Source organism: Penicillium griseofulvum, assembly GCF_001561935.1.
Source record: "Penicillium griseofulvum strain PG3 chromosome Unknown contig_92, whole genome shotgun sequence".
NCBI classification, from domain to species: domain Eukaryota; kingdom Fungi; phylum Ascomycota; class Eurotiomycetes; order Eurotiales; family Aspergillaceae; genus Penicillium; species Penicillium griseofulvum.
The window spans coordinates 379,455-397,656 of record NW_024467453.1 but is presented as its reverse complement, the minus strand read 5'-3'; the positions used below and the strand labels follow the sequence as shown (position 1 = coordinate 397,656).

At 45.5% G+C, this 18,202-nt stretch overlaps 6 protein-coding genes across 6 annotated transcripts; 4 read left to right on the top strand and 2 right to left on the bottom strand.

Moving 5' to 3' along the window:
- Window positions 1–4,396: 4,396 nt before the first annotated feature.
- Window positions 4,397–5,800, top strand: PGRI_069480 (Glucose-methanol-choline oxidoreductase; the record flags this gene model as incomplete). Its single annotated transcript, XM_040794662.1, has 1 exon — window positions 4,397–5,800. The coding sequence occupies one exon, from the start codon at window positions 4,397–4,399 to the stop codon at window positions 5,798–5,800; it is 1,404 nt and encodes a 467-aa protein (XP_040648993.1).
- A 188-nt stretch (window positions 5,801–5,988) lies between these two features.
- Window positions 5,989–8,780, bottom strand: PGRI_069470 (Major facilitator superfamily domain, general substrate transporter; the record flags this gene model as incomplete). The annotated part of the gene is made up of 11 exons (XM_040794661.1): window positions 5,989–6,315; window positions 6,374–6,634; window positions 6,685–6,788; window positions 6,842–6,981; window positions 7,032–7,247; window positions 7,465–7,643; window positions 7,701–7,746; window positions 7,795–8,115; window positions 8,168–8,210; window positions 8,329–8,502; window positions 8,555–8,780. The coding sequence occupies 11 exons, from the start codon at window positions 8,778–8,780 to the stop codon at window positions 5,989–5,991; spliced, it is 2,037 nt and encodes a 678-aa protein (XP_040648992.1).
- A 1,929-nt stretch (window positions 8,781–10,709) lies between these two features.
- On the top strand, window positions 10,710–11,521 carry PGRI_069460 (Glycoside hydrolase, family 12; the record flags this gene model as incomplete). The annotated part of the gene is made up of 2 exons (XM_040794660.1): window positions 10,710–11,053; window positions 11,125–11,521. The coding sequence occupies 2 exons, from the start codon at window positions 10,710–10,712 to the stop codon at window positions 11,519–11,521; spliced, it is 741 nt and encodes a 246-aa protein (XP_040648991.1).
- A 445-nt stretch (window positions 11,522–11,966) lies between these two features.
- On the bottom strand, window positions 11,967–13,472 carry PGRI_069450 (uncharacterized protein; the record flags this gene model as incomplete). The annotated part of the gene is made up of 1 exon (XM_040794659.1): window positions 11,967–13,472. One exon carries the CDS (start codon window positions 13,470–13,472, stop codon window positions 11,967–11,969), a length of 1,506 nt encoding a protein of 501 aa, XP_040648990.1.
- Window positions 13,473–14,059: 587 nt separating this feature from the next.
- Window positions 14,060–14,840, top strand: PGRI_069440 (Taurine catabolism dioxygenase TauD/TfdA; the record flags this gene model as incomplete). The annotated part of the gene is made up of 2 exons (XM_040794658.1): window positions 14,060–14,408; window positions 14,488–14,840. The coding sequence occupies 2 exons, from the start codon at window positions 14,060–14,062 to the stop codon at window positions 14,838–14,840; spliced, it is 702 nt and encodes a 233-aa protein (XP_040648989.1).
- Window positions 14,841–16,132: 1,292 nt separating this feature from the next.
- PGRI_069430 (cytochrome P450) lies at window positions 16,133–18,040 on the top strand (the record flags this gene model as incomplete). The annotated part of the gene is made up of 7 exons (XM_040794657.1): window positions 16,133–16,436; window positions 16,495–16,523; window positions 16,573–16,782; window positions 16,836–17,150; window positions 17,200–17,601; window positions 17,653–17,885; window positions 17,935–18,040. The coding sequence occupies 7 exons, from the start codon at window positions 16,133–16,135 to the stop codon at window positions 18,038–18,040; spliced, it is 1,599 nt and encodes a 532-aa protein (XP_040648988.1).
- Window positions 18,041–18,202: the final 162 nt, after the last annotated feature.

Sequence of the window (18,202 nt, the reverse complement as noted above, 5' to 3'; positions counted from 1 at the left end):
TTTGGAATCTATGAGTCTCCAACGTCAGCAGACTATCATGGAAGAAATCGACTAGAAAACTCACAGGAGTAGCAATGTTCCAACTATAAGCAAGCTCGTCTAACAGGAGGGATTCTCGCAGTAGTAATGATCGAAGGGGCTAGGTTCGCATTGAAAAGTCTTGATGTCCAAAGCAGAACGGAGGGGGAAGACAAGTTATCTAGCTCGAGTTCGCCCGTCTTTCAAATGAAAACCCACTTATAGTGAATGAATTGAGCGCATAATCCCATACTACAAGACAAACTTTGCGTTTCGACGGGGCATTTTGACCCGTGTCGCCTGTTACATATTAACTCACCGGCGATCAGGCGTGTAGATAGTGCAAGGGTTTACATAGCGGGAAGTTGAAAGTAAAGGCACGTGTAAAATATTCAATTTCTACCATTCATTGCAACTTGTTCTTTCTAGTATCTGTGTTTGACTTTTCCCAAGGGCATTATGTGTGAATGAAATGGAACCCTGACCTACCATCAAGATGAAGAACAATACTCAGGATCCTCTCGGGGGGTCATACGATACGGAGAGAATACTGATGCAGTAAATTGAAACCAGTGTATAGGACCGTACTGGGTGGAGACGGACGAGGAGATGAAGAGAGGGAAAGGAGGAGAGAGTGGAGCTATTAATCTATCTACTGCCAGAGCTAAACGTGGCTATCTAAAGTAGCCTAGATACCTAGGGTACCTAATATCCCCCTTGTAGATCTATAACCCTTAACCTATCCTATTGCTGGCGTACACTGTAAAAGCTTATATATTTAATATATTTTTTAAGCTTAGTCTATACTTAATTCGCGCTTAATCCTAGTTATCTAATAAATCCTATAAACTACCCCTTCGCTAGGGTCTTTATAAACCTATTCGTAATATTTATCTTGGGAATATATACTATAATATATATATATTAATATGTAAAAGAAAAAGGTTCTTCCAATCATGAAACGGGATTAGCTGATCTAGGCGTACCAGACGTCTACGGGTAGGTGATCGACCCTGTAACAGGGTCCCTGTTCCTTGGCACACGGTTTCTCCTAAAATCCCAGGAGCCCCCAGACCGCCCCTAGACCGCCCCTCCGGTTGACAGGCGTTACACCTACAGACTGCATATCTTTACATAGGTATAGGATATGCTTTAGATAGAAAAGTTGCTAGCAGTCCGAACTAGCGAATAAAAGGCTCATAACCTCTCAGAGGATCATGCGATACAGAGAGAATACTGATATAGTGAAGTGGAAACCAGTGCACAAAATTGTATTGGATGGAGACGGACGAGAGGAAGAAAGGGAAAGGTGGAGAGAGTGGCGCTATCTATCCGTCTACTGCTAGATCTGGACGTGGCTAACTAACGTATTTCACATACGAGCGGTGCGCACAAACGAGTGGCGCACCCCACCCAAAACGCGCCCATGAATTAGGACCTAATTAATTCAACCACCCACCATGCCACCAATTCGCTCCCGAAGCTCTCAAAAATCAACAGAGCAAGAGGGTAGGATCTTATTAGCTATCCAGGCTTTGAAGAATAAAGAAATTCCTTCAATTCGTGAAGCGGCGCGCCGTTTTAATGTGCCCGATACTACCCTCCGCCGACGCCTTAGTGGCATTGAAAGTCGCGCGAATTCTCGCGCAAATCTATATAAATTAACCCAAATTGAAGAGGAATCTCTTTAAAAATAGATACTCTCTATAGATTCTCGTAGAGTAGCCCCCCGGCCGTCTACTGTACGAGAAATGGCGAACCTTCTTCTTAAAAAGCGTAGAACTACCCTAGTCCTTTCTGTTAGCGAAAATTGGGTTACGAACTTTGTGAAACGATACCCTCTCCTTTCCTCCCGATTCTTAAGACGCTATAATTATAAACGTGCGAAATACGAAGACCTAAAGATTATTCAAGAGTAGTTTAATCTTATTTAAAAAACAATCCTTTAATTTAGAATCGACCCCGATAATATTTATAACTTCGACGAGACTAGTTTCGCGATAGGATTAATAGCTACTACGAAGGTTATTATAAGGAGTGAATACTACAGTCGGCGCTCACTTTTATAACCTAGAAATCGTAAATAGGTAACTGCTATTAAGTATATAAATACTTTAGGTTAGGCCCTCCCTCCGTATATTATTTTTAAAGGTAAAGTCTATATTAAATTATAGTTTAACGGCCTCCTAGAGGACTAGCGATTTAAGGTTAGTCCTAATAGTTAGACTTCTAATAAAATTAGACTTCGCTAGCTTAAAAAGCTCTTTATTCTAACTACTTCTTCGTATATAAAGGGTAGATATCGGCTTCTAATACTTAATAGATATAGAAGCTATTTAACTACATAATTTAATATAATTTATAAGTAAAATAAGGTAATACCGATCTATATACCTCCGCACTCCTCTTATCTTTTACAGCCTCTTAATATTAGCTATTTTACGGTTCTAAAACGTATATATAGCCAGCTAGTTAAATCAAAAATATAGGTTAGGATAAATTATATTAACAAACTTAACTTCCTTAAAGTATACCCTCTCGCTTAAATTAAAGCTTTTAAATCGGAGACTATTAAGAATAGCTTCAAGGTAGCTAGTTTAGTACTATTCTTACCTAATCGAGTTATTTTAAAGCTTAATATTCGACTTCGAACCCCAACCCCCCCTTCGAGTAGGGGGAGTGATTAGGACCTAAAAATACCCTCGAACTTTATACAACTACAAAAGTAAGCTTTGTCGATCAAAGCTTTACTTCGTACAAGATTAAGGAGCCTACCAAGCCTACTCAATTCCGCTATAAATTATATTTTAAAAGCCTGTCAGATCACGATATAATCTACCGCCTTACTAGAGAAAGAAGTAAGCGATTTACGCGCTACTAACAAGAAGCAGAAGCAAAAGCGGACTCGGTCTATAAGGACGATAGTCCACAAAGGGGATCTATTAGTTAAGGAGGTTCGTAAGCTACGTGCAGAACCATTTGAGGCTCAAGTTGCACGTATCAATACCTATCGTGAGCAGGTTTCCGAGGGTTTACAGCCAGCTCCATAGGCCGGGAGAGCGTGTGGAATATGCAGATTGCTAGGGCATAGAAAAGAAACATGTCCAGATAGATAAACCATTTTAGTTGAATCAATTTAATGGCGTTTTGGTTGAGAGAAATGGAATTGAATTTAATAGGTTGGGTGGGGTGCGCCACTCGTTTGTGCGCGCCGCTCGTATGTGAAATACGTTAACTAACTTTGGTAGCCTAGATGCCTGCGGCACCCAACAGTTCCTCGGATCAGATAAAGAAAAAATAGAATGAGATCAACATGCTATGATGATCATAATTACCTCGATCTTTATAATTCCAATTCCTAGTCCTTGGGTGAACATCAAATCGTATATCCAATTTTTGGGGTGCCAAAATCGATTCAAGGCCAATATTGTACTCAAAATATTTGAATCCCAGCACAGAGAGCGGATTTGGACTGATCTTTCCTGGTCGGCATTATCATTCGCCATATGGTGGAACCAAGATCTGCGAGGCTTTTTGGCTTTAAGTTTGCCTATCATGGCCGATCCTATCCTTATCGTTCAAGCCCAAGCTGCCGGTGAAGAAATCGGCAGGCGGCGAGGTTGTTTCCGTGCCTGGTGACAAGCACGAGTCCTTAACGAACCTTGGAACCCTGGATCTACAGATTATATGTATGCATCATTTGACAAGAATGGTCTGCAATGTATGTATGATTGACAATAGCTCCGCTTATTATGCTCCTCGCCCTTCAGTACGTACCTTGCGTATCTCAAGTAGTCCACAACTTTCATACCTCCGGCAAATGAAGCCGACAAATACACCCTTTACGCTCAAATTCAATTTCGGAACTTCGTGGAAGATCACTAATGGCTCTACATGACGAGGTACTGATGGAAGCTGTAGGAAGAAATATATAAATTCTCATTCTCTCAGTAGCCAGGAATCTTTTTTGTATAGCAATTGATTCAGGGCTTCTTTTCTCTTCTTCCTTTTTCTTTTGTCCCCTTCATTTGGGATTGTAACTCGAGATGAAGTGTTCAATCCTCCCAACCCTCTCGTGCTTCCTTATCTCTGCAACCGCGTCCAATACCTATCTCCCATCTGAGCAGATTGATGTCCAGTCCAGTCTTCTTTCGGATCCTAACCAGGTTGCCGGCAAGACTGTTGACTACATAATTGCAGGAGGTGGCTTGACAGGCCTGACCATTGCAGCCAAGCTGACTGAGGACCCCAATATCACGGTCTTGGTCATTGAAAACGGCTTTTATGAGTCAGACGACGGAACTATTATTGAGGATCTGAACGCCTACGGAGACATTTTTGGCACCACCCCCACAAAGCCCAAATCGATTCTTGGGAAATGGTGTTTGGCAACAAGGGTTGGAATTGGGACAGTCTGTTCCCATACATGCAGATGGTCGAGATCTCTCGCCCTCCGAATGAAGTCGAGATCGCTGCTGGTCACTACTATGATCCTGCCTGCCATGGAACGAACGGCACTGTTCATACTGGCCCCCGAAACGCCGGAACAGCCTATTTTCCAATACTCAAGACCTTTATGAATTCTTCCAAGGAACGTGGCATTCCTACCCAGTTAGACTTTCACTGCGGGGTCCCTCGCGGTGTTTCTATGATTCCTAACACGCTACACGCGGACCAGACTCGCTCGGATGCTGCGCGTGAATGGCTCCTGCCAAACTACAAGCGCCCGAATCTGCAGGTTTTGACGGGCCAGTTTGTTGGGAAAGTCCTTATCAACCAAACCCTCCTCATCAATCAAATCACTAATGCTGGTCACAAAGCCGTCGGCGTAAACTTTGGCACCAACAAGCATGTGAACTTCAATGTATACGCCAAGCACGAGGTGCTGCTGGCGGCCGGCTCTGCTGTTTCTCCTCGAATCCTGGAATATTCGGGTATTGGCTTGAAATCTGCACTGGATGCAGCCGGTATTCAGCAAGTTGCCGATCTCCCTGTCGGTCTCAATATGCAGGATCAAACCACCACTACTGTGTGCTCCCGTACCAAGCCCTCCGGTGATGGTCAAGGTCAGGCCATCTATTTTGCTACTTTCAACGAAACCTTCAAGGATAACGCTCCACGGGCTCACCAGCTACTCAACACCAAGTTGCAGCAGTGGGCTAATGAGACGGTCGCGCGGGGTGGTTTCCATAATGTTACTGCTCTTGAAATCCAGTATCAAAACTACCGTGACTGGTTGATCAATGAAGAAGTTGCCTATATGGAGCTGTTCCTCGATACATCCGGCAAGATCAACTTTGATTTATGGGATCTTATTCCATTCACTCGCGGTTCCGTGCATATTCAAGGGAACGACCCCTACCTACGACGCTTTTCCTACGATCCTAAGTTTTTCATGAACGAGTTAGACCTTCTTGCCCAAGCTGCTGGCTCGAAGCTTGCCCGTGAAATTTCCAACACTGGCGGTATGAAGACATATTTTGATGGCGAGACTACACCCGGATCCAAGTTGGCCTACGATGCCGACTTGGACCAGTGGGAGGAGTATGTGAAGCAGAATTTCCGCGCCAACTGGCATGCTGTCGGCACCTGCTCAATGATGACAAGGGAACTTGGTGGAGTGGTTGATTCTGATGCTAGAGTGTATGGTGTCGAAGGCCTTCGGGTGGTCGACGGGTCAATAGTGCCGACACAGGTGTCATCACATGTCATGACTGTCTTCTACGCTATGGCTTTGAAGATTTCGGATGCGATTTTGGCAGACTTTTATGCAAATTTCTAGAAGCGCAGTGTATTTATATAATAGAAGGAGCAAGGATATATAATATGATCTTTATGGTTTTAACTGAAGGAGGGTTCAGGCCATTGTATTGTGTTCCCAGGGAACAGAAGGAAAGGAGGCCGTGATCTGTCTATATTTTCAACATGAGTTGAGAATCCCTTCATTTATGATAGAGATCTGGCAGTCTCTCAAGACACATAAAAGGTGGCATTTCCAATAATATCCGTTGAGCTTTTTCCGATCAGCACGGTAAACTCGCCCGGCTCCACAACATACTTCATCTTCCTATTCCATAGTCCTATTTCTTGAATGGAGACTGGAAGCTTGATAGAAGCAGTCTCACCGGCTTTGATGCGAAGTTTCTTGAACCCCTTAAGCCTGCGATTAGGCACGTCGACACTGGCAATGGTATCGACAATGTAGAGTTGTACAACCTCTGTTCCATCCACGGGGCTAGTATTGGTGACATCCACACTCGCCGTAAGTGTGTCCTTGATGGTGGAATTTGTCTTATCCTGGGAGACAGAGGAATATTCAAAAGTCGAGTACGACTTTCCGTATCCGAAAGAATACCACGGTTGCGGCGTGCCGATCCGTAGCATTCACTCCAGCCCAGAGCTCATCCTGGTCCCTAGACCATGTCCCCACAGCAACTACAGCAACGTCCGCCTCCTTGGCTGCTTGGATGGCTTGTGGAAAGCCGCTCTGGTCGCTGCTCCACCTTTCACACCCTTGGGCATAGGTGACACTGGCCGAGTCGCCAACAGCAGCACGTATTCCATCAAGAGGCGTCACTCCGCGGCTCTGGCTTCCGCCTATAACGTAGTCTCCGTACTGCGATAGAAGCGTTAGTATACTGGTAAGTATGGTTCGTCCGTACTCACATTTACGAATCCATGAGCCATGGGACCTATCACAGCAACCTTGCTCGTCTTCTTGAGTGGAAGAGTGTTGTTGTGGTTCTCCAAGAGCACGATCGATTCTCGGTCTAAGGTACGAGCCAGTTCAACTGATTCATCGGTATGGATCAAGGAAGGCCACTGATGTTGCGGAACAGCGGGGAATGGGTTCTCAAACAGCCCATTTCGAACTTGGCGCGGAGGAGGCGTGACACCGCTTGATCCACAATCTTGATATCCAATCTTCCGTCCTCGACGAGACTGGGAATTTGTTTGAAGTTGCTTTGTACTCTGTTAGTCTAGCAGGTGTAGAATGAAGGAATGGAACATACAATGATCCACCTCCCATTTCCACGTCGGTGCCAGCGGGCAGGACCTCCAACGTTACTGCGTCTGAATCAATAGGGTTGCCTTGACACAGTTTGAAGTATGTGCAGACTCGGTCGGTGGCCCCAGCGTCGCTAACGACCCAGTACTTGTAGTCCAGCTCGCCGCGCAGGATGTCGGTTAGGGTATAGGCATCGGAGACTGAAGGAATTCCATCATACCTATAAGAGGTTAGCAAAATAGTAAGGGCAGCAGGAGAGAGAGAGAGGGAGAGAGAAGTGGGAGAAAAGAGGAAAAAGAAAGGAGGTCGTACGAGTGATAAGCTGACATGATACTCCACGCGCCAGCGTCCACAATTGCACGTTTGAAGGCTGGCATCTATCTATAAATCAAAGGAATATTAGTTCTGAGTTTGGCTAAGGGGGAAGATAGTATTACGTTGTGCGTAGTTCCCTTTCACCTCCATGGACCGGACCAGTGTTCAGACCCTGTTCCGGGTTACTGTAACCGATGAAGTGCTTGACAGTTGCTGAAACATTCCGGCTTTCAAGGCCAACAACAGTTGCGTATGAGAGTTCTCCGGAGAGATATGGATCTTCAGTGAAACCTTCCTCCACCTGTGTATTGTTATGTTAACATGAAAATGACATGATATTTTGGTAGTAGTTAATAACGTTGATTCCGGTCATCTGGGAGAAAACCTGCACCAAAGTTCCTTGCCTGGAAAATTTTAGAATCTGGATATCGAGAAAGGTGTGGACAACTTACAACAGCCGAGTGCGCCACTGCGGTACCTTAAACATGATTGTCCACCCAGGAGCCGTGATAGCCCGTTCAGTGTTTATGGTGGTTCTAATCTCGGTGAATTCGGTTTGAATCCATTCCATATTCGTGCCGTCATAGTGCAAGCGCTTTAGGATGCTCAAGGCTTTATCGTCATGGTCTTTTTCGATGAGATGGCGAGGAGACTCAGGAAGCCAAAACATTCCTGCAAACAACATGAATGCAGGAAGTGCCTGGAACGCGAGGGGGAATCGCCATTGCAAGGAGTTGGTGTCGGGGGCATGAAGGGAACCATATCCAATCCACCTAATATGCATAAGTATTACGGTCCAAAGGGGAGTAAAATAGAACAACGTACGTGCTAACGATGAAACAAACCCCAATCATTTGCTGTGAAAGTCCTACAATCCTAAACACGCCACATATTAGCCCGATATCATTTTTTCTTGTTCGAAGATACTTGAAAGCCGCGAGTTTTTGGATGCGCGCATTCTGCCTGATAAACCGGAACAGACATACTGAGCACACCCACTGCCCAGCCAGCGATGATTCGTCCAACTAGGATCATGACCAGATTCTGAGCAGCACATTGGAGAATATCACCAATAGTCGCCAGTAATGCACCCATCTGGATTGTCCTTCTACGTCCGAATCGGTCGATAGTCAGACCCGCCATAAGAGCACCAATGACCGCTACACCGCTGTCAGTTCTTGTTTGATAGTGCAACCATTTTATGAAACAAACCTCCGCGTGAGAATGTACTGTTGATTGCCCCGATAATGGTGGATGTTTTGGTCGTATTGAAGAATTTCAAGAAGTGATGCGAGGCGATAACATCGGTCATGACACCTATAATATCAGTTTCATATTTGATTGTAGTGAGTTTCTTGAAAATACCAGAATCATAACCGAACAGAAAGCTGCCAGTTGCAGCAAATGTTGCCAAACCTATTGTGTAGATTTTCCCCATGGTCGATCAAAGGTGGGTCGAATTGTATAATGGAATAATCTGGGGGATTGGAGGTCTTTTACGGTGGTATACATCCTTGCAACTTTATACAACAGAATAGCCGGCCGGCAAAAAAGGATAAAATCAAATAGCACATTTGGGTTAGAAGCCTCTGGTGGCGTCCGCTACCTGGAAAGAGAATAGTCAAGGCAAAGGACCTGTTCGCATAGTAGTTTACGGTCAGATCTCGTTTATTTTCGGCACTTTTTCCACGGATCCACAGGGAACTGATGATCATGGAGTACAAAACTAGAATAATATATTATTATTATAATAATATTTACCATAGCTACTAGTCCTAAACGGGAAAGAGGTCGTTTGTATATAATCCCTAAGGATCTACCTGCTTATTCTCTATTTCTTCTCTAGCCTTGATATTCTAGTTGGAATGCACTGTTCCTTTATTGATTGAACTGGCGCGTAGCAGCTTTATGGATTAGACAGAAGTACAATGGGAAGTTAGCTTGTAAGGCTACGCTTTTTGACTATTGGCATATATATATATAGCTTTCTAAGGGGAGTAGTTAACCTATGGTGTACTTTTTTTACTCTTTTTGTAATCCTCGGATCGAGAACAGTACCATTCGGGCCCTTCAAAATGTACTATCTGACTATCAGAGCAGTAAAAGATGGAAATACGAACGAAGCTTCCTTTTGCTAATTACCGACTCGTTCCTGGATCACCTAGGAACTTGAAAGTTATCGTTATTTCAAAATGATACTTCCGTTAACCAATTATCCTAAGCCTTCTAATTGAAAACGATAATGCTGGGGGCGCAATCTGCCGGTTTTGGCTCAACTTCATTTGCTTCTACAATCTCTAGACAACAAATGGGTTACATTGGATTGCCTTTCCTGGCCTGTATGGTTTAAGGATTTTATTATCCAATTCATTTGAACCTAACAGGGTAAATCCAAGCTAAATATAGTAAGTGAGTGAGTACCTTGGGGATGAGTGATGTTTCCGATACATTTATGTCTAAGACAACCCCATCTTATTATCAAGGCGATCTGCTATTGAAGGATTGCAAGAACTCTTGGCTCAGGACTGCGACATGTGAATTTCTCCCGAAGGTTTGGGATGAAACTGTCGATCATAGTTAATTAAACAACGGTCGGATTTCCGCGATCCCGTCGACTTGGAATAATTATCCAGCCGAGGGTACGTTCGCTTTCGGTGCTTTATGTTTCTATTATTGGTTGACAGGTTATGCTATATGCATGAAGAGCCAGAAAGAACAATATGGCTGATCCCACAATTCTCGTGCAAGCATTCATAGATTTGACAATATGTTTATCCAATTTTGATGTTGCATAAAATGCATACTATCCTCGCTTTTCTATCTTATAGGCACAGAGGATCCACTAATTTCGTACTCGGAGAAGTCTCGCAATTACTGAAGCTTATTCACCGAGGAATTCGACCAGAGCGGATACCTTCCAGGAGCATCGTCAGATTTTACAACGTTCTATTCGGGAACCTGCACGTCCGCCGTTGTCTCAAATCGCCTAACAGTTATCGCAGATCAATCCCAATTACAGGGAAAATGGGTAAAGTCTTGCATATGAGGGTCAAACGATGGCTGAAAAGGTGTACATAGTGGCTACGACGATCTCTCTCCCTGGACTTCGGATGTCCCTGCTTCATATATGATTTTTATCCTTTGATATTATCCGAATTTTGTGGATTCGCATTCACGATCTCGTTGGATAGAGAGCATCACGCCCAGTACCAAAACCACTCGGATCAAGTTATTCCCTATACGGATACGACAAGACGAAATCTATAAAGCAGACCAGAAACCCCGACTCAATCTTTCCACAACAAGTCCCATCTTCAATACACACAGCAACTCCTATCAATCCAGAACACCAGTCTCAACAGCCAAGATGAAGTCTTTTATCGCACCTGTGTCCCTTATCTCCCTGGCTCTGGCCAACATGGGCGACGCCGCTATTGTCCGCCGCGAAGCCGAAATCTGTGATCAGTACGGCACCACCAAGGCTGGCGACTACACCATCTTCAACAACCTCTGGAATCTAGCCAAAGACCCCAACGCCAAGCAGTGCACCGGTGTGGACTCGAGCCAGGGCAACACCGTCACCTGGCACACCAAGTTTTCGTGGGGTGGTGAGGCGAAGAACGAAGTCAAGAGCTTCGCTAATGCCGGGCTGAACTTCACCCCTAAGGTTCTGAGCACTGTTACCAGTATCAAGTCCGCCTGGGAATGGGAGTAAGTTTTAATCCTAGTGTCTAGGATTACATTGATTCAAAAAGATATCCCGCTAACCATCTCTGGAATAGCTACTCTACCACCGACATCATCGCTGATGTTGCGTACGACTTGTTCCTCAGTTCTACTCCTGACGGTAGTGAGGAGTACGAAATCATGGTTTGGCTTGCGGCAATGGGTGGTGCAGGCCCGATCTCGACCACTGGCCAACCTATCGCGACGGTCACTATCGGTGGCTCTGAGTGGGATGTGTCGGTCGGTCCTAACGGTCAGATGACTGTTTACAGCTTCGTCGCCAAGTCCACCGTTAAGAGCTACTCCGGTGACCTGTTGGACTTCTTCAAGTACCTTGTCAAGGACCAGGGTCTGGATAACAGCAAGTACTTGAAGACTGTACAGGCTGGCACTGAGCCTTTCATTGGTACTGCCGATTTCACTACCTCTTCTTACAGTGTTTCTGTTGTTTAAATCGGCATCCAAGTGACAGAAGAAGTGTGTGAAACTGGCCAAAGAGAAGACCACAGTGGATACTTGGAGACTGTGCTGGAGGACACTGAGCTTTTTTTGTTGGGTACATCGGCTTAAAGTATTTGAATGTAACTATCCGCGGACCCTGCCTTGGGGGTCTCGAGTTTGTGGGAGAAATAGTTAGTCAATCAATGTTTTGGAGAGTAACACCTGAGAGTGATGAGCCTAGATATAGGGTGCTTTAGCTGGAATATAAACGGACTGAGTGGTATGAAATACCACCCAAAACTCCATTTATCGATTAGATTGTCTGTTGAAATCCCCGCGTTCCGCATTTTATATTAAAGATTTTTATATCAGTGAGAATACCATACATTGCCATATAGACAGAGTTCCGTCACATACAATTATCCAAAAACCAAAAACAGAGACAAGAATTTTTAGTCTAATTCAAACCAACATCGGCAAACAGCGCTCTCAACCCCATCGTAGTCTCCTCACCATACAGGGTTCTCGTAAGATCAAAAGGTCCAAATTCAACAACTGACACCGGAGACGAGGGAGGTGTGTCATCTCTCTTACACATTGCCATGACCGGCTTCGCAGGGGTAGGGTCATCCAAGTATAAGTTTGATCCAGCCTTGTTGCTATTGATGAAAACCCGCCGGCTCATGTAAACCTCCATCAAAGCAGACGGCCGTTCCACACCAGGCAAGTTGCGAACCTTCTTCAGCAGTTTCTGGGATCTTGAGTAGATCCGCCGCTCTGTCCCATCGTCAATCCCGAGAATCAGTCTTCCATTCTTAGGTTTGCCGGCGCCGGTTCGCATGTTGTCAACCAGAGAAGGTCGGATGATTTCGTACACGTAGAACAGGTAGCCAAGATCGCGGAAGTCCTGGGGACGCTCCTTTGGAGAAAGAATGTTGTAGAAGTCATTCCAGACTTTGTCCTCGGTTCCCAGGCTCTCCAGTAGGACTTCTAGGGAGGGCATTTCAGACTGTTTCAGTGCCTGTCTGATGAAGTTTGCCACAAAATGGCCCCGCCGTGATACCTCGATGGTGATGTTAGATGGATTCACGTTTCGCTTCAGCAGCTCGACATGGAGATACCCCTGGAATACTTCAGAAATCTGGTCACTCCGTTGCTCGACTGCCTGCATCCACTGCAGAGCTTCCGCGATAGTGCAAGTCTCGTCCCGCAACTTCGAGTCGACAGACTGAAAGTAGTGGAAGTTGGGCACATCCAAGCCGATGTGCACTGGAATGTCTTCAAAATATGGGTCGCGCTCCTTGGCTTGCTCAATACTTTTGAGAGCCATGGCAGTGAAGTCAGCGAGAACCTGGCAGGTGCGGGCAATATAATCGGCTTCATAGAAGGTTGGTTTTGGATAATAAAGCTTGGTGCAATCGACTCGGCCTTCGTTGTCTAGACTTGCTTGAATGATGGGCATGGAGAAGAGACACATTCCAGATTGGATGTAGACACGATCGAACATTGCCTCGTTCTTGTTGTTGAACAGCCTGTCGTGGAAAGGCTGACCCTCTCCAGCAAAATGAAGGTAGTGGTACGAAGTAAAGGGGTCGTGACGGAATTGGGTCTTTTGGAAGCTAGTGATGCCCTCCAGGATTCGGGCATGACCCTCACAGGGGGGTCCACCAACTAGTGCCGTGTCGGTAATTTTCAGATTCATATCAGAGCCCTCTCCGCTGTTTAACAGCTTGGCAGCCTTGACTGCCATCTTGTGGCCCTTGACCATAGCTTTCTGGTCGTGCTTGGGTAAGTCACACCCAACACGAGCCTGCTCGTTTTCGGGAAGCACACCATGACGCATGTAGAAGCCCTCAATTTCAGAGTTCTTCTCACGAGTGCAACACTCAAAATCATGGAAGGAGACAGAGACAGGTCCATTATCTTGGGCCCGGAGATCAGCAAGCAGCATGGAGGAAGACATGACGGGATTGGAGAATATTGATAGCTTGAGAAAGAGCGGAGAGTAATTGACACTTTTTTCCTTGAACTGCGCTGTCTAATAATGCAAAGAGACATTTAAATAGCACGGGCCGGATTGGTCGAATGGCAATATTTGCCTTTAAAGGTAGTGCCGCCGTCGGTGCTAGATGCAAAGGATATATCACAATTCCACAACACCTTGATAGATGTACTTATTGAGAGAATTTTCAGCTGATGTGGATCTACACAAAGTAAGGATGATCTAGTGATTGATCTGTCGCGAACATCGGAATACTAAAGAGCCTTTTGGCTGATAATAACAATGTGCTAACCTCAGCTGGTTTATCATTAACCACTCGGGTTTGTCGCTGTCCAATATTCTCAGGTTCGAATCGTGTGAGATTGTTTGACTTGCAACATGCTTGCTTTGAGGTTCTTAATTCGTCCTTCGCCTCTACATCTTCTAGGTAAGAGCAAATCTGACCAAGCTGAGCCAAGTCTAACCAAGATATAGGGCTCAGAGGGCATCGGGCCTTTGGTAGCAGTGCTAGCACTTCTGCAGTTCCTCATTTATATGCCAATGAGCCAATGGAATCGCAGAATACTCAACATGTCCAACAAGTCGATCGTCATTTGAAGGATAGCGGCTTTCTCAAAATCAGCCTCAAATTTGACGATGATGAATGCAACTACCTGCAACAGCTGATCCTACAATTGCATAAGAATCATGCACATGGTCTCCCAATTACCCACAGTAGCTCCAAAGGCTGGCTGTGGGATGTGAGACCTTTACCAGCTGCATTAGCCAATGCCACCACCAACCAAGCGCGCTCAGAAACGATGAGCAATTTCCCCTGGCACACGGACTGCAGCTATGAGGATTCACCCCCTCGCTATTTTGCCCTGCAGGTGCTTCGCGAAGATCGATGTGGTGGCGGTACACTTTCAGTCTTGGACTCAGCCCGCCTTATGTCCTTGCTGTCTCCCCAAAACTCATCTCACCCTTGCCCAACCAGAGTTCCGCATTACGGTGCCACCCGAGTTCATCAAAGATGAAAATAAGACCCACATCACTGGAAACGTGGTCTGGGTGGATAAAAACATGGGCAAGGTCCACCTACGTCTCCGAAGTGATACTATTGAACCGCTGACGACGCGTGCCGAGTCAGCACTTGAGGAGCTACGGAAGGTGTTGGCTAGCACTGAGATCAATGCACAGGTGGTGTATCTTACGCCTGAGATCTCACCCCGTGGATCGATTGTCATGATAGACAATCGACGATGGCTCCATGCGCGGAATGTTGTTCGTGATCCCAGTCGACACCTGCGTCGTGTCCGATGGGACGTGCAGCCTTTTGGTGAAATGTGATTTGTAGGCGTGTATTCTTTGGATGTGTAACAGACTTTCACTATGATCTCCACGGCGATCTTAATATGAATCTTCATACTATATATGGTGTACGGAGTACTCCGTACTACCACATGAACTGTCATGGCATTGCCGAAAAGGGACGCTAATGCACGCCACGAACCTTGTTTCTAATTCTAGTATTGATTAGTAATTACTTTTTTTTCTGTATTTAATTGTATTGCTTTATTGTTGGCGGTTTGAGATGTATCAGTTATTCAGCTCGAGGATCAGCAATGTATTTGAATACAACATACGAGCTACTAAATACGACGGAAAAATGGCGGGAGTCATAAGTTATTGTACATCCTAGCTAGCGTCTTGTAAATTGTAACTGAGCTAGGCAGATAGGTAGACCTCGATACTGAATGAATTGAATTCTGTATAATAAATTTATCACCTCGAAGTAGTTACGCAGTCCGAAGTAGCGAATTGATCTGTAAGTGATAGCCGCCAGATATGTAGGTGGCTACCTGAGATTAAGGCCATGAAGCCCAACCATGCATATACTTCCTTTTCCGGTTTTTCTAGAGTTCAGCTTGTCTCAGTTCTTCAGCTCCTTGCACAGTGAAAATTGGGGATACCCACTTACTTGTTAGATGTAACACAAACCATGATGAGGATCTAATACCAGATCTCTCGAGATCTTCAGTCACACAATACATATGCACGCCCCACTGTTCGTGTTCAGATGTATTTACTGGGAAGCTTCAGCCAGTCCTTCACAAAATCTGAGCCCTTACGGTCTTATGCGCATAATTCATTGGATTTCCCGCCAAAATGGCACGGGAAAGCTGAGCACATGTATATTATTTTACGCTGAGCCCACGACCCCGCTCAGTGATGGTGTTGGATAGTGCATGGAATTAGAAAGAGCTAAAGCAATAAACCAGCAACCCCACATGCCCTTGCATCCGTCTATGATGTGATCCACAGCTACCGTGATATAGGCTGGGGTAGCGATAAAAAAGAAAAGGGCGCTATGGAAAACCAGCCGTGAAATAAAAATAAATCCCAATTCTAATACATCGTTCTCATCATACTGCATGACCCGCCATGCAGCTGATATACTTCTAATAAGTGTCAAAGCCACAGTCCACAACGATCTGTAGGTACTTACCTACCCAGTTGCATTAGGGCGCTCTGGATTCTTATTTAGAACGATTAAGCTGCAGACCGAGGCTGCTCAACTTTTGTTCGGGAAGCTACCCTGAAGAAGTATCCTCGAACTGACTTTGTTCAACATGTCCAAGATGCGTTCGCTGGTTGACTTGTCGGAGCAAGTGCCTTTATTATTGGCAACCACCAAACTGCGTCTTAGCAACCTCCACCTAGATGATTTGTACGACTTTTTCAATGTGCAACTATTCACCACCATTGCGTTAGGCTTTGTCGCCTATCGCATTGGACTTGTGATTTACCGCCTGTACTTCCATCCTTTGGCTCATTTCCCTGGTCCCAAACTGGCCGCCGCCACAACACTATACCGGGCATACTGGCAAGTCTGGCAAGATGGAGAGCACGTCGCGCAATTTACTAGACTTCATGACCAGTATGGTAGGTTGTCATTTATGACATGGGCTTTCAAATCCAGCTTGCTGACAGAAAAAATTAGGTCCGGTCGTTCGTGTCACCCCCCATACTGTATGAAAACCAGGATCAGAATTCTCTTTAGTCTCGCTAATGAAACTAGGTCCATTTCCGCAACCCTCAAGCTTTTGAGGATATCTTCAAGTTTAACAGCAAACTCACCAAGGCCGAAGATTTCTATGACCATCTTGGTCAAGGCGATGCCCTTTTCGGTCTAATCGACGAAGCTGCTCATAAGCAGCGATTCAAGCCCGCTGCCGATTTATTCTCTCGCAAAAAGGCTATGGAATTTGAGTCATTCATCGTTAAAGAAGTATGGGGTTTCCAAATTCTCTCAGGTTTCATTTGGTATACTGACAGCTACAGTCTGAGCGCTTCAGTAATTTGCTGATGAGCAGAATTGCCCGCGACCCACGACCTGTCAACATTGCCCGTGCCTACAGAGCTGTTGCATTGGACGTCATTCAAGACTTTACTTTCGATTTTGTACCACACCACCTGCGAGGCTTGCAAGATGACAGTTTCCACTCGATTTACACGCACACCACGTGGGATGTTATGGACTGGACAGCCTATTGCTTCAGAAACTGGCCTCTGGCACTTACTTTCTCCAACCAACTTCCCCAATGGCTCCGCAGGTACATGTTCCCTGGTGAGGCCGCTAACATTGAATCTTTTGACGTATGTTGATGCTTCTACCTGTACAGCTTTTCACTGCTAATATTGTTAGACCATTCAACAACTCGTAAAGGACAACAAAGCTGTAGGCCCAAATTGGTCCCGAGACAGTCTGCTCAGCCGTATGGCCGACAAGACCACCATCGAACAATTGACATCCGAGTGCCAAGGAACCATGTTTGGCGGTGTCATCAACATGGCCAATATGCTTCCTTATGGCGCTTTCTGTGTTAGTCAAGATCCCGCGCTGCAGGAAAGTTTGTTCCGCGAACTGGAAGCCATTTGGCCAGACCCGAATACCCCGGCCCCATCATTTGATGAGCTATCACAGCTTCCAATCCTCAAGGGGGTCATTCAGGAGAGCTTGCGCCTTATGCATGGTATCATCGTCGGCCCGCCCCGTCTGACCCCTGCTCAGGGGGCAGTTATTGATGGCTACCCCGTCCCTGGCAATGTAAGTTACCAATTTTATGCAAAATTTTCACTACATACTAATCCATTCCAGACGATCGTCGGCACCTCATCCCTTTACGTACACACGAACCCTGCAGTCTTCCCTGACCCTGAGAAGTTCAACCCGAGTCGCTGGAATAACCCAACTCCCGAAATGGAGAGATCAGTGGTTCCGTTCTCCAAAGGAAAAAGAATGTGCCCTGGAAAGCAGATTTCTATTATGGAGCTTTTCATCGTCCAGGCGTACACTTTCCGCAAGTTCCACCTCGTTCCATATAACACTACGTAAGTTCCATGAATCAGCCAATTTATGAAGATACTAACAAGAATGCAGGTTCGAGGACTTCAAGTGGAAAGTCTACGTATCATTGCATTTCAAAGGCCGCTTCTTCCGGGCTCACATGACTCCTCGTCCGGGTGTGAAAATGGGGGCTCTTTGAATCATTAAGGCAGTTGGGAGGTCGATTGTACAAAGCATCAATGAAGACATCAGGTTATATACAACGTAATGAAATGGGCCGGTAAGAGGAAACTCGGATACAATCAGCGGAACAGAATGATAAATGAATTGTTTTTTCAATGGGCATGTTTGACTCTCAATA